This window comes from Herpailurus yagouaroundi, unplaced genomic scaffold (assembly GCF_014898765.1).
Source record: "Herpailurus yagouaroundi ecotype Mexico unplaced genomic scaffold, PumYag 185, whole genome shotgun sequence".
NCBI classification, from domain to species: domain Eukaryota; kingdom Metazoa; phylum Chordata; class Mammalia; order Carnivora; family Felidae; genus Herpailurus; species Herpailurus yagouaroundi.
The window spans coordinates 6,490,849-6,506,750 of NW_024412416.1; the positions used below are offsets into that span (position 1 = coordinate 6,490,849).

A 15,902-nucleotide genomic window follows, 5' to 3' on the forward strand; every position below is an offset into this window, starting at 1 on the left:
CTGCTATATTCCCAGCACCTGAAACAGTCCCTGGCACAGAGTAGGAACTTTAATACTGTGGTTAGAAATTAAGGCTTCAAAGGATGCCTCGGTGGCTCAGCTGGTTAAGCGCCAGACTTTGGCTCAGGTCATGATCTTGCGGTTCATGGGTTTGAGCCCCGCGTCAGGCTCTGTGCTGATAGCTGAGCCCGGAGCCTGCTTCAGATTCTGTCTCTCTCTCTCTCTGTCCCTCCCCCACTCATGCTCTGTCTCTCTCTCTCCCCCAAAAATAAAATTAAAAAAAAACATACAACTAAGGCTTCAGTGTGTGACAAAATCAACCTATACATGGACATGAATCAAAGACATAACTTCTCTACCTTAATAGTCAATCTCTTCATGTCAATTCTAACAGTGATTCTTGGAGGCAACAAATGCTATAGGCTGGGGTGGCTTAACACCTGTCCTCCCCAGAATCCTCTTAAATGCATGACCTTCCACTGAGTAGAGCTATGTCCTGTTGCCTGGATGGTGACCCAGAAGAAATCGTGCCTTCCTTGCTCACTGCCCGCTCCACCCACAGGTGGCCCAGCTAACAGTCCCCCTGCAGGAGCCCTCAGGCAAGCAGGGCAACCTGCCAAGGCTTCTCACCTGAAACTGCCGGATCTGGAACGCTGCTCTCTGAGTGACACTGCCTTCCACCTCCTCTCCCTCCTCACCTGTGGCATCTAGGAAAGGAAAAGATCTCTATCTTCTCTGAAATGGACTTACTATTACACTTTTTTGGCCTTTTGATATGAAGTTAAATTTTTAGAAAGCAAAACAAACAAAAAAAAAAAGTCTAGGGGCAGATTTAAATATATTCCTAACATTCTGCCATTTGTTAATACTATCTTTCAATTTCCAGTCACTATTTGTGGTTACGTGTTAAAATCCAGTAAATGCCAATTCTGAACCCACTAGATGTCACTCCTTAGCCACATTAGGGCTGCTCTCGGGTGTCCTGTGGTAGGTTAACAAATTGAATCACAAGAGGTTTGGTTAAGAAAGAGAAACCTAGATCAAGCCAATTTATCAAAATTGAAATGCCCACCTAGAGCCCTGAGAAAGTGCTGAATCTTGGGCTGAAAGAACTGCTGCACGGCACTGAATATCTTCTGTAAGCCCTCCAAGCACAGCAGGGAGATGCTCTTGCCTTTCTCTTTCTTTCCCGAATCTTCCACTGAAGTAGGAATGGAAGTGTATCTCCAAATTAAGACCCTGAAAATAGGAAAAGTGATTAGTGTCAGGTTCACCAAGGTAAATTTATATACTGTAAAATTCACATCCTATACATGTACAGTTCAATGCATTTTAACAAACTTCTATTGGTGTGCATCTATCCCCACAATGAAGACATTTTCATCATCCCAAAAGTTCCCCTAGGCTCCTCTGTAAGCCAGTTCTCTCCTCCTGATTTTCCAAGCACTCACTGATCTGATTCCTTATCCCTATGGTTTCACTATTTACAAAATAACATACAAAAATGGTAGCACTCATATGTAGCTTTCTGAGTCTAGCTCTCTTAAATTTTTAAAAAAATGTTTTTATTTATTTTTGAGACAGAGCATGAGTGGGTTAGGGGCAGAGAGAAAGGGAGACACAGAATCAGAAGTAGGCTCCAGGCTCTGAGCTGTCAGCACAGAGCCTGATGCGGGGCTCGAACTCATGGACTGTGAGATCATGACCTGAGCTGAAGTCGGACGCTCAACCGACTGAGCCACCCAGGCACCCCTTGAGTCTAGCTCTCTTTTTTTAAAAAAAAAAAATTTTTTTTTCAACGTTTATTTATTTTTGGGACAGAGAGAGACAGAGCATGAATGGGGGAGGGACAGAGAGAGAGGGAGACACAGAATCAGAAACAGGCTCCAGGCTCTGAGCCATCAGCCCAGAGCCTGACGCGGGGCTCGAACTCACGGACCGCGAGATTGTGACCTGGCTGAAGTCGGACGCTTAACCGACTGCACCACCCAGGCGCCCCGAGTCTAGCTCTCTTAATGTAACATATACTTCCCTTGATTCACCTATGTTGCTGTATAGTTTGGAATTTGGAATTTTTTATGTAGACAATTATAATGTCCTTGTACACACAGTTATTTCTTCCTTCCCAATCTGGATGCCTTTTATTTCTTTTTCCTGCCTTACTGCACTGGCTAGATGCTGAACAGCAGCAGTGAGAGCACCGGGCAGGGGCAGGGGACATTCAGTCCTTAATCATTAAGTATGGTATTGACTGTAGGTATTGTGGATTCCCTTTATCAGATTAATAAAGTTCTCTTTTATTCCCAGTTTGCTGAGAGATTTTATCACAAATTTGTTTAATTTTCTGCATGTATTGACTATACAGTGTTTTCCTTTAGTCTGTTGATATGAACTGTATTGACTGATACACAATTTTTTTTTAATAAAGTTTATGCATTTATTTTGAGAGACCAGGTACAAGTCGGGGAGGGAAAGAGGGAAAGAGAATCCCAAGCAGGCTCTGTTATCAGGGCACAGTGTTTGGGGCTCAAACCCACAAACTGTGAGATCATGACCTGAGCTAAAATCAAGAGCCAGATATTTATCCTACTGAACCATCCAGGTGCCCCCTGATTTACACATTTTGAGCCAACTTTGCATTCCTGAGAAAATTTCCACTTAATTACATCATGTTCGTTACAAATTGTTAGGTTTAACTTGCTGATATTTTTTACATCTACATTCAAATGGGAAATTGGTCAGTAATTTTCTTACCATGTCTGAGTTTGGCATTAGGTAATGCTGGCCTCATAAAATGAATCAGGACATATTTATTCTCTCCTATTTTCTGGAAGAGTTTCCATAAATTTTTATTATTTCTCTCTTAAATGTTTGGTAGAATTCACCAGTAAGGACATCTAGTTACGGAGTTCTCTTTGAGGGAAAATTTTGAACCACAAATTCAGTTTTTTTTTCTTTTAAAGATTTTATTTTTAAATTACCTCCATCCTTAACATGGGGCTCAAACTCACAACCCCAAGATCAAGACTCCCATGCTCTTCTGACTAAGCCAGTCAGATACCCCTCAGTTTCTTTTTTTGGATAAAGTTTATTTATTTTGAGAGAGAGAGAGAGAGAGAGACAGAAAGGGAGGCAGAGAGGGAGAGAGAAAGAGAATATTCCAGGCATGCTCCACGCTGTCAGCTTGAACTCCCCAACCATGAACGAGATCATGATGTGAGCCAAAATCAAGAGTCAGACGCTTTATCAACTGAGCCACCCAGGTGCCCCCTCAATTTCTTTCACAGTCACAGGATTATTCAAGTTATCTATTTCTTCCTGATTTCAAAAGATTTGTCCATTTCATTTATGTAATCCAGTTTACTGGCATAAAGTTGTTAGCCTTCTACCATTATCAATGTTTACTGTCTGTAGAGTCAGCAGTGATCATCTCCTGTTCCTCATATCTGATATTTGTGATTTGGGTCTTCTCTGTTTTCCTCACCAGTCTGGCTAAGATTTATTGCATTTACTGACCTCAAAGATTCAACTTCAGGCTTCATCCCTTCTCTATGATTTGTTCCTGTTTTCAATGGTTCTACTTTGTCTTTATTACTTCCTTCTTCCACTTTAATCTGTTTTTCTTTTTTTATTTTCTTAACATGGGAGCTTAGAGATGTGCTATTTTTTTCCTAACGTAACCACTGACAGTTACAAATTTCTACCTAAAACCGCATTAGCTGGATCATACAAATTATGAAATGTAGTGTGTTCATTTTCATTCTGTTCAAGACATTTTCTGATTTTTTACTTCCTCCTCCTTGAGTATGGATTATTCAGAAATGCATTTCATTTCTGAATATACAAGGATAATCCAGCCATTTAAAAAACATATTAAAAAAATTAAAAATATTTGTTACCACTTCCTTGTTTAATTCTACTGTGCTGAGAACATACAGAGTTCTATTTTAAAATTTGTTCAGTTTATTTTATGGCCCAAAATATGGTCCATTTGATAAATATACCATGTGCACATGAAAAGAATGTACATTTTGAAACTGTTAAGTATTATATAAATACCCATTAAGTCAAGCTGGATGATCATGTGGCTTAAGTCTTCTATGTCCTTCCTGATTTTCTAAATACCAATTCTCTAATGATTTCTAAGAGGGGATGAATTACTTATTTCTCCTTCAGTTCTATTGGTTTTTGCTTAAAGAATTTTAGTGTTTTGTTGTTAGCTACATGTACATTAAAGCTGTAATGCCTACTTGATGAACTACTTAGTCATTACAACATCCCTCTTTATTCCTAGTATTAGAAGAACATTTTCTATGTAACTAACATTCCACATTAAAGCAAGACTAGGAAAAAAGACTTAGGCTGCACCCAACTTCAAACCGCCTTCATCCCCACCCCGTTTCCTCTCTTAGAGATTCCACAGCAAATAGGACAGGTTTCTGAGGGTGAGAGTGACTTACCGAGTTATATCACAGAGGTTCTGAAAGATCTTTTCTGGGTTTTGGCCATCGGGGCCACTCACATTCCCTGTTTCCTTTAGCTGCTGTACCTTCTGCAGAGCCACACTCACTGCGTAGCGCATAAACTCATTGTTGGACCTTAGAACTGACAGGCTCTCTTCGTGGCTTTGGGCACTGTCCCTAGAAAGAGAGAGAGAGAGAGAAAGAGAGAGAGAAACAGATTTCCCTACTGCTGTTGGGATCTGGAATTAGGTTTTGTAGGGACTATTCAGAAAAGCAGGACCTAGCAAGTTCTTACTTACAGACCCCAGGTACCCCAGGCCACAGTCACTGCCACAGCACCTTTTACAACCTTCATTCTCAGTGTTACCTCATTTTCTCTCCTCCCTCCCCCAATCGCTTCACTTTGATAAAATTAAAATGTCAGTCTTAGTTTCCTTTGTTGTTGTTCTTTGTTTTTTCAATTCAGGTTCTTCTTTTTTCCCTTTTTATCTGTTATACTATTCAAGGTACTTCGGCAGATTTCCCTACAATACCTTACTGCAACCTATCCCTATCTTTTTGTTAAGTAGTCCATTGTTTCTGAGTTTTCCTTAAATAATTCAAGGTATTCTTTCAAGTGTCTACCCAGATTATCCAGCTTTCATTTCAAGAAATTTACGAAAAGCTCCTGACTTACTTCTTACTGTATATACAGTAAGAACTGTGAATCCAAACTAAATAATACTAGTGAATCTAGGTAACTGTTACTATCTTCACTACACAGACATCTTTAAGCACTCTATTACCACCTTACCTGAAAAGAGCAGTGAGAAGATCAGACACAAATTTCATGGACAAAAAACTATCATTCGTTTTGTTGGCCACTTTAGTTTTGCCTTTACCAGCCTTTTCGTTAAGGATGTCAGAGAGTTTCTTGTAACACATAAATAAGCTCAGAACCTCCTCAAACTTATTCTTACTGCATAAAAGGAAAAAGAGACCACTAAGGATAAGCATCAGAGTATTGTAGTTTACTTTCACACCCAATAATAAGGAAACCCCAATGTTTCTTTAGGTGTTCTAGATGTTCTATTTTAGACACATTATAAATGAATGAACTTGCATTAACTCCCAGATCACTCTAATCCAGCTGTGTTTTTTTCTCTCTTATTTATTCCAGTCAATGCAGAGCATGAAAGTCCAGTACTACCAAACCATCAAAATTGCTCTACTGAAATTAGAACTTGAGTTCAGGGTCTGGAAATTTTGGCTAAATGGAAGCCTGCTAGAGGAACAACAATCCCCAGCCCCTGTGGCATATATTTTGGTTCTCTGTCTCAGGCTAGATGTTCACAAAAGACAGTGTCATGGCCTTTGGTCTGTTAGTACCTACCATGCTGCTAGAGTTAAAAAAAAAACAAACAAAACAAAACCATAAAATGGAGTGTTCATCAAACTGCAAGGAGAGTTATATGTGGCAGTACCTTACCTAAAATTACTTATGGAGAAGTTATATTCTATTAGAACCTCACAAACTCCCATCACAAGAGAAGCACAGATATTATTTTTGATGCCAACACAAGTGCTCTGAGAAAAATCTGCTGATTTATCCTAAAAGACAAAAGATAAAAATTAATAAGCTATCAGGGCACCTGACTGGCTCAGTCAGTGGAGCATGCAACCCTTGATCTCAGGGTTGGGAGTTTGAGCCCTATGCTTGGTGTAGAGATTACTTAAAAATAAAATCTTAAAAAACAGGGATGCCTGGGTGGCTCAGTCGGTAAAGCGTCCAACTTCGGCTCAGGTCATGATCTCACGATTTGTGAGTTCAAACCCTGCGTCGTGCTGACAGCTCAAAGCCTGGAGCCTGCTTCGGGTTCTGTGTCTCCCCCTCCCTCTGCCCCTCCCATGCTCATGCTCTGAATAATAAATAAATGCTAAAAAAAATTTTTTTTAATAAATAAATAAAATTTTAAAGAAAAGTCAATAAGCGGGGTGCCTGGGTGGCTCAGTTGGTTAACCGTCCAACTCTTGATTTCAGCTCAGGTCATGATCTCATAGTTTGTGGGATCGAGCCCTGAGTCAGGCTGTGCGTGGAGCCTGCTTGGGATTCTCTCTCTCCCTCTGCTTCTCCCCTGCTTGCATGCACTCTCTCAAACTTAAAAAAATTAATAAGCTATTAAAACAGCCTCCATCATTCAATAGAGCTGAGACTTAGCAATTACCAGTTCAAAGTCCTCTAGCTCACTCTTAATCATTCTGCTAGTAATAGATTCCAATAGGTCCTCCAGGTCTTGATAGACCCCCTCCTCCTCCTCCTCCTCTTTTTCCTGCTGTGGGGGCATCACTTTGCTCTTACACCAGGCCAAACAGTGTTGGACACAACATAACAGATAATCCTGTAGGAAGAAAATAGTAAACATTCTTGAGTGTTTAACTGAAGGAGGCTGTTGATAATCAACATATAATTCTAACCTATAAGGCTAAAGTAAGTTATTTTAGCCTATAAGACTAAAGTAAGTTATGAATAACTTACTTAAGTCAACCTGAATTAAAACTGGAAAAAGTTAACTGAACTAACAAAGGTATTCTTGCATTCTTTCCTGACTTTTTGCCAAAACTGGCTTTGCAAGTAGTGGGCACCTCAGAATGCAATATCAGAATGTGCTATTTCTGATCTAGTGGAAACACCATGAAGCCTGGTTGTGAAGTTAAAACCTCTCTGGCTACTGAGTCCCAGAGGCTGTTCTGAAGACAGGAAAGGAATCGTTGGGAGACCAACCGAGCATCTCCACCTCATGGCACAAAAGGCCCATTTGTGGAGGCAGGGTCTGACAAATGAAAGACCACCTCCTTCCCCATCATGGGCTCTAAGTTGCTTGGCGTGGTGGAGCTTCAGTTTTTATTTTCTCTTTTTCCTGTCTTTCTGAGGCTGGATAGTAAGAATAGAAAAACAACCTGTCCTAGTTCCCCTGAGGGTTCAAGAGTGCCAATTCTAGCTCTGCCTAAATCATACACTCCCTCCAGACTAACGAAGCAGGTCTCCTGGGTTCATCTGCTACCGAGTGACCTCCTTTCCCCATTCCACAGTATATTTAGTATATTATATAGTCAAAGAGGCACAAATGGGAGATGAAATGCTTCCTGGGGGAGGTGATGGATACCTTGATTTTGTAAAATGTGAACATGGAGATATCTTACCAACAGATCCAAGGTTTATGATGGGTAAGAAAAGATAAGGAGGGAAGATTTAAGAGTAAAATTTCATTGGGAGTACCAGAAGAGTGCTTTCAGGAAAGGTATCTTCCTGAAGACGGATTCTTTCAACAGGGTTGATGCTTTTACTTAACAATAAAAATAATGGTTATAGGAAGAATAAAAGTCTCACCAGTGGTTCTTGTAGACAGATTCGATCTCCTTGGGTTAAAATACAAGCTTCCAATTTCAGAGGTGGCAGCACATCAGGTTTTGGCTCATAGTACTGTTTTAACTATGTATGGTAAGGAAAAAAACACACCAGGGCTCATGAATGCTTTTTCACTTCTTTAACTGGTCCAAGTAATGGCACCTTTAATGTTTAACACCATCTAAGACCTATTTCCCAAGTGTCCAAAGAACAATGCAGCAAAATGTGTTGCTTTGCCTCAACTCATCCTTTACCCTTGCTTTAGGCATCATGTTGAGATCTTTCCTACTCCATTTCCACTAACTTTCTCACAAAACATCGTGCCCTCTCACATCAATTCCTAAACCTACAAACCTACAACCTAAAGCAATCAGCATTTCCAATATAGTGTGATAGTTAAGAATATATAAACAAGCTCTAGAGTCAGAATGGCTGAGTCCAGGTCCCAGTTAAGACTCATGTGTTAATACTTTTGGTAAAGGCATCCATACCTTCGTTCCTCATCTGTGATGAAATATTACTATAAACATATGAGGCTGTGTAAGAATTAAACATGCCAATACATGTAAAGTGCTAAAAACACTACTTAGCACACAATAGAGACGAAGAAATGTTAGCTATTATTTCTCTCCTTTTTAGAGTCTGCACAATTTTACTGGTACACATACTAACCGGAGTTGGGAAGCAGTGTTCCACACCTTCAATCAATTTTCTATGCTTGTTAAGTATATGAATGTTGATGGGCTGATTATAACAGTTTGAAAAGATACACTATAGTTAATAGGATATAAATTTTGCATAGGATCAGGCTTGAGGCCCAATGGAAATCTTTAGATAAATAGTATAAGGACCTTCCAATAATTTCTACACATCCGAGATCTTAACTTTAAATGGAGCTTCTTCAGTATTATAACAAAAGTAATGACATACAAAAGTAGGGGGGATGGGGGAAAAAAAGAGAACTTTCTTTTTAGCCGAGTGGTGGACATGAAACAACTGCTACCTCCAACCTGGAGTGGTTCTTTTTCTTTTTTTCTTTTCTTTCTCTCTTTCTCCCTTTCTTCCTTCCTTCCTTTCTTTCCTTTCTTTCTCTTTTAAAGTTTATTTATTTCTTTTGAGAGAGTGGGCGAGCATGCACATACATGGGAGAAGGGCAGATAGGGAGAGTGAGAATTCAAGCAGGCTCTGCGTCATTAGCAAAGAGCTCAACATGGGATTCGATCCCACGAACCGCAAGACAACAACCTGAGCCAAACTTAAGAGTCATTGGGACACTCAAGCCCCCAGGCACCTGAGCTGCTTCTTTCTTTGGTCTCTCCCTGCCCTCTGAGTATGGGGGCCAGTTTCAGATCGAGAGAGTTACAAACCAAGAAACTCTCAATATATAAAAAAGATTCAAATACCATATAATAAAATATTACTTTGCTATAAAAGGGGATGAAGTACTTATAAATGCTACAACATGGATAAACTGAAAACATTCAGTGAAAGCCATCGGTCACAAAAGACCACATTGTACGATTCCACTTATATGAAATGTCCACAACAAATCTAGACAGAAAGTAGTAGATCAGTGGTTGCTTAGGGCTAGGTGTGTGGGAGAAGAATGAGAAAATTAGGGGGTGTTAGCTAAAGGGTGTGAGGCTTTCTGAAGTGATGAAATAAATGTTCTAAAATCGATTGTGATGCTGGCTGCACAACTCAATGAATACACTAAAAACCAATGAGTTGTACACTTAATTTTTTTTATTTTTTATTTTTTTTAAGTAGGCTCCATGCTCAGCGTGGAGCAACATGGGGCCTGGACTCAACCCTGAGATCAAGATCAGAGCTGAGATCGAGAGCTGGATGCCCAACTGACTGAACTACCCAGGTGCCCCAAGGTGTACACTTTAAATGGGTCAACTATACGGTATGTAAATTACATCTCAATAAAGGTATTTTAAAAATAGATTCGGGCGCCTGGGTGGCTCAGTCGGTTAAGCGTCTGACTTCAGCTCAGGTCACGATCTTGCGGTCCTTGAGTTCGAGCCCCGCGTCGGGCTCTGGGCTGATGGCTCGGAGCCTGGAGCCTGCTTCCGATTCTGTGTCTCCCTCTCTCTCTGCCCCTCCCCCGTTCGTACTCTGTCTCTCTGTGTCTCAAAAATAAATAAACATTAAAAAAAAAAAATTTATACAAATGGTTCTTCAAAAGGTCCTTCTGACTTAGGGTGCAGACTGAGAGAGAATATACCTGAGAGAATAACTGTGAAGATGATGCAAAAGGGCAGGTAGGTAAGTAGTAATTAAAACATCAGGACAGCATCACATACCCAGGCATGTTCATAATGTACCAGTGTACTATTTGGGAATTATTCTATATTTTGGAAAGTCCGGAAAATGTCAATCACCTCTCCATGTATTATCTATTCTCTATATCCATAAACGTATAAAATAAAATAAATGTACTACCTGTGAAAGTAGAGTCTGCATGATTGAATTAGCCAGCTGAGAGTTCCTTCTAAGGACATCATAGAACCCCTAAGAGGAATCAAATAGAGAGTAAGCTCTTTAACAGGTACGCTAAGTTCTAACTTTACTTTTTTTTTTTTTACTTTTCTTATTTACTTTTTTTGAGAGAGAGCAAATGAGCGAGCATGGGCGCACGCAAGCACTGACCAGCAGGGGAGAGGGAGAGAGAAAGAATACCAAGGAGGCTCCATACCCAGTGCAGAGCCTGACACAGGGCTCCGTCTCACAATGTGAGATCATGACCTGAGCTGAAATCAAGAGTCAGACACTTAACCGAGTGAGCCACCCAGGCGCCTCTGGACAATCATAACTGTAAACATTAAAACAAAATTTTTTTAAACAATACTATTTCTTTACACTATTTCTTAATTCTTTGAAATGACTGAAATTATAGAGAGAGATACGACTCAGAGAGTTTAGGTTATTTGCCTAAAAAGAACTAAAGAAGTCTTTTTTTTTTTTAATTTTTAATGTTTTATTATTTATTTTTGAGAGAGAGGGGCAGAGCATGAGTAGGGGAGGGGCAGAGAGAGAGAGGGAGACACAGAATCCAAAGCAGCTCCAGGCTCCGAGCTGTCAGCACAGAGCCCAGAGCCAGACGTGGGGCTCGAACTCATGAACTGCGAGATCGTGACCTGAGCTGAAGTCATGATGCTTAACTGACTGAGCCACCCAGGCACCCCTAAAAAGAGATCTTTGATCACTGAGAACCAGATTAATAAACTGACCACAATCATCATAATTTTTAAACAACAGGTCATTTCTGGATTTGGAGTACTTTGCTCCTTTACAGTCAAGAATGTTCTAGGTCTTCATTCTTTTGTCTCATCCTACATTAACAGCCTTCCCTTTTAGGACATTATTTCCACTTACTTTCCAGCGCTTCAAAAATGTCTCCTGGCCCTGAGCACTCTAAAGTAAATGACTGTGTGATATTTCTTCCCATCCAGTATTTCCCATAGTTAAAAACTACTTAAGTTAAAATCTTGGGGGGAGGGGGCCTAGGTGGCTCAGTTAAGCATCTGACTCTTGATTTCAGCCAGGTCATAATCTCACAGTTCGTGGGATTAGGCCCTGCATGGGGCTCTGCCCTGACACTGTGGAGCCTGCCTGGGATTCTATCTCTGCCCCTCCCTTCATGTGTGCTATCTCCCAAAATAAATAAATAACTTAAAAAAAAAATTAAATCCTGGGGAGAACTTTCTTTTTGGAACTGGGAAAAAGACTGTATGGTTCATTTGTGAGAAAAAGTAAATGAGAGTTGACCCCCTAAACATTTATTTATTTATTTTATTAAAAAAAAAAATTTTTTTTTTTTTTAACGTTTATTTACTTTTGAGACAGAGCATGAACAGGGAAGGGTCAGAGAGAGAGAGGGAGACACAGAATCCGAAACAGGCTCCAGGCTCTGAGCTGTCAGCACACAGCCTGACGCGGGGCTTGAACTCACAAACTGCGAGATCATGACCTGAGCCGAAGTCGGACGCTTAACCAACCGAGCCACCCAGGCGCCCCAACATTTCTTTTTAAAGAGAAGACACAAAGGAAAATTAGCGTTAACAAATATTAAATTTTTAAATAATCCAGTGAAGAAATGGGCAAAAGACATGAACAGACACTTCTCCAGAGACGACATCCAGATGGCCAACTGACACATGAAAAAATGCTCAACATCACTCATCATCAGGGAAATACAAACCAAAACGACAGTGAGATACCACCTCACACCTGTCAGAATGGCTCACATTAACTCAGGCAACAACAGATGTTGGTGAGGATGCGGAGAAAGAGGATCTCTTTTGCATTGTTGATGGGAATGCAAGATGCAGGCTGGTGCAGCCACTCTGGAAAACAGTATGGAGGTTCCTCAAAAATCTAAAAATGGAACTACCCTACGACCTAGCAATTTCACTACTAGGTATTTATCCAAGGGATACAGGTGTGCAGTTTCAAAGGGACACATGCACCCCCATGTTTATAGCAGCACTATCAACAACAGCCAAAGTATGGAAAGAGCCCAAATGTCCATCGATGGATGAATGGATAAAGAAGATGTGGTATATATATAAATAGAGTATTACTCGGAATCAAAAAGAATGAAATCTTGCCATTTGCAACTATGTGGATGGAACTGGAGGGTATTATGCTAAGTGAAATTAGTCAGAGAAAGACAAAAATCATACGACTTCACTCATGTGAGGACTTGAAGAGACAAAACAGATGAACATAAGGGAAGGGAAACAAAATTAATATAAAAACAGGGAGGAGGACAAAACTAAGAGACTCATAAATATGGAGAACAAACAGAGGGTTACTGGAGGGGGTTTGGGAGGGGGAATGGGCTAAATGGGTCAGGGGCACTGAGGAATCTACTCCTGAAATCATTGTTGCACTACATGCTAACTAATTTGGATGTAAAATACATACATACATATATACATAAAGTATCATCATCAAGGAAACAGTCATCTGCCCTACACCCTGCAACAAGTATGACCAGTGTTGATACCAACACATGAAGAGTTTTTACAAATCGATGATGTGACGTCTTTAATGAACAAATGAACACCAATATCCTAATAGATCAGTCCATGATCTGTATCAAGTTAAGTTTTAAAATTTGGAGCTACATTCAGTGCAGATTCTTTTTTGCATGTGGAGGACTGCAGAGAAGAGTTAACACAGTAGATCTGAGACTGTCATCCTTAGTAAAGCCTGCTTGCAAGATTGCCCCTTGATGGGTGGCTGGGAATCTGGCTGGTAAACAGTCCCCTACACCGATAAAAAGCTTTCCCTAAATGATAGAAATTTACTGTGTATAAACTGTACAATGTGGTTTATGCTGAATATTTTTATTTTCTTCTGGAAGTTTGGAATTTGGATATGTGCTAATAAGCACAAGTGCCTATGTAAACCAGCACCCCGTAAAAACCTTGGGTACCAAATCTCTAATAAGCTTCCTTTACTGAGGAATTGTTATCTACTGATGTGTTGACACAACTCATTTGCTGAAGGAATTAAGTGCATGCTGTGCAATCCCAGCTGGAGAGGATTCTTAGACGCTTGCACCTGGTTTCTTCCTGACTTTACCCTACGTATCCCTTGCTTCTGCTGATTTTGCTTTGTATCCCTTAACTAGAATATAGTTAGCCATGAGAATTAATATATGCGGAGTTTAAAAGTCCTCCCAGAGAAATCTTTAAACATGGTGGTTTTGGGGACCCCCCCCCTTCCAATACAATAAACAATTGTTCCAGTACGGCTTGTTGACAAGATCATCCTTTTTCTACTAAATTACCTTGGGATATTGGTCAAAAATCCACTGAGCAACTTCATACTTTTTCAATTGTCTTGATCCTTCTAGGTCCTTTACATTTTATTTTTTTTAATGTTTCTTTGTTTTTGAGAGGGGAGGGAGGGGGAGGGAGAAAGGGGGGGAGAGAGAGAGAGAGGGAGAGAGAAGAATCCCAAGGATGCTCCAAGCCCGATGCAGGGCTTGAATTCATGAACTGTGAGATCATGACCTGAGCCAAAACCAAGAGTTAGACACCCAACTGACAGACACCCAGGCACCCGTAGGTCCTTTACATTTTAGAATCAACTTCATTTCTGTCCAAAAAATCCTGGGATTTCAGTTGGGACTGCAATGAATCTACAGACTTTTTTGAGACTAAAATTACTAAAAATACTGTGCTGAGCATTTCAATCTATAAACATGGCACATCCTTCATTTACCTTTTCTTCTTTAATTTCCCAACAATATTTTGAGGTGTTCAGTGCACATATCTTGTACATTCTTTGTTAAACCTATCCTTAAGTGTTTTATTTTTATCATAAATTTTTTTTGATTTCCAATTGTTCACTGCTAGTATAAAATTGGTTTCTGTATCCCACCTTACTAAACTCACTTTTTTGTAGATTCTTTGCTGTCTACATACAGTGCAAATCAAGACCGCCACATTTCATCCTTTCAAATCTGTATGCCTTTATTTCTTTTTCTCGTCGTATTGGATAGAACCCTCACTATAATGCTGAACAAGTATCTTTATTCTTGATTATAGGAAAAAACATTTAGTCTTTCACCATTTATTTCAGACGCAAGTTTCAGATTCCTTTTATCAGGTGCGGACATTCCTTTTTTTTTTTTAAATGTTGATTTGAGAGTGTATGTGTGCACATGTGTACGTGAGCAAGGGAGGGGCGGAGAAAGAATTCCAAGTAGGCTGTGTACTGTCAGCACAGAGCCCGACGTGGGGCTCGACCTCAAGAATGGGGAGACCATGACCTGAGCCAAAATCAAGAGTTGGATGCCCAACCAAATGAGCCACCCAGGTGCACCTCAAATATTCTTTATGATTCCTCACCTTAAACAACCTTTTGGCTAGCCATCACAAAACTACCAATCCTAACTGCATCAAGGAAGAGTGAACTGTACTTTTACAATCAGAAAAAACTTACTAAAATAAAAAAGATTATTAGTTGGGGGTTGCTATATTTCTTCCACTCTGATTTACCTCATAAAGTATGAGTCGAACATCAGCCTGCTGGCCTAAGCATCTCCTCAAACTATCCATGATCTCAAGGCAAAAAGTTTCATTGGCAACAGAATTGTAACGGCTGTGAACATCCACATGGACCTGAAAGGAAGAGAGGCCAGTTCTTGTATATTTTACCAAATTAATTTTCACAAAGAAGGTAAAATGAGCCCGTGTTCTTGGTCAAAGAAACTTAAATTTAGCTTTCCCCATATGCAAAAATCATCAGTAGGATGTGATAAGTGTCACTCTTATTCTGGTTTGCAGTAAGAATTTTCAAGCATTTCAACAAAATTAACTCTTCTCTATCCTTTAAGGTCTTCCTTGGCAATGTCAGGTGCTTAGGATGGCACACAGATGATTTCACCACTAGAATCCAGTAGTCTTAATATACTTGATTATACTTAAAAGGTCTAAATGTTTCCTGAAATATTTTCAGGAGCTAGCACAATCTAGCTCTTTTTGCTTCCACAAAATCCTCAGAGTTTTATAGGTAGGTAATGTTTAGTTTAGAAATGGACAAGACAAAGAATTACAGCCCTTGTTTTAAATAATAAATCCAGTAACTATAGACCAAGACTCCTAACCCTTACTACAGGCATCTCAGTGAGGTAGTTAATACTGACAGATCAAATCCTAGCTCTACCCTTCACTGCTTACATCACCTTGGGCAAGTCATTTAACCTTCCTCAGCCTTAGTCTTATTAAGATGTGGATGATTTTAACAATACACTAATGACACCCAGTGTTCCTAATATTTAGTCTGTGCCATATGTTATGAACAAAAGTTTTTTGGAATCACACTAGAGCAACAAAGGATTCCTAATAAGATTGTTTCATTAATTTGCTATTTACAAATCACACAGTACATAATTTAAATAAAAAAAAAAATTTTTATTGCTCCAAAGTCTGAATTACCAAAATACTGTAAAAAGTCTTATTTTCTCAGATTACCAGGCTGTGCAAAGTAAATTAACTATTAAAAATGGGGATAATAATAACCTCTAG

General features: G+C 39.7%; 1 protein-coding gene across 1 annotated transcript in view; it reads right to left on the reverse strand.

Moving 5' to 3' along the window:
• The window catches only part of FANCI (FA complementation group I), a 103,525-nt gene that overhangs the window by 13,308 nt on the left and 74,315 nt on the right, over positions 1–15,902 (reverse strand). The window contains exons 18-26 of the mRNA XM_040493681.1: positions 14,874–14,996; positions 10,300–10,368; positions 7,831–7,932; positions 6,668–6,841; positions 5,932–6,053; positions 5,257–5,421; positions 4,461–4,640; positions 1,073–1,239; positions 631–707 (exon numbers count right to left, since the gene is read on the reverse strand). Coding sequence (XP_040349615.1) covers positions 631–707; positions 1,073–1,239; positions 4,461–4,640; positions 5,257–5,421; positions 5,932–6,053; positions 6,668–6,841; positions 7,831–7,932; positions 10,300–10,368; positions 14,874–14,996 — 1,179 coding nt within the window. The remainder of the gene's footprint in view (positions 1–630; positions 708–1,072; positions 1,240–4,460; positions 4,641–5,256; positions 5,422–5,931; positions 6,054–6,667; positions 6,842–7,830; positions 7,933–10,299; positions 10,369–14,873; positions 14,997–15,902) is intronic.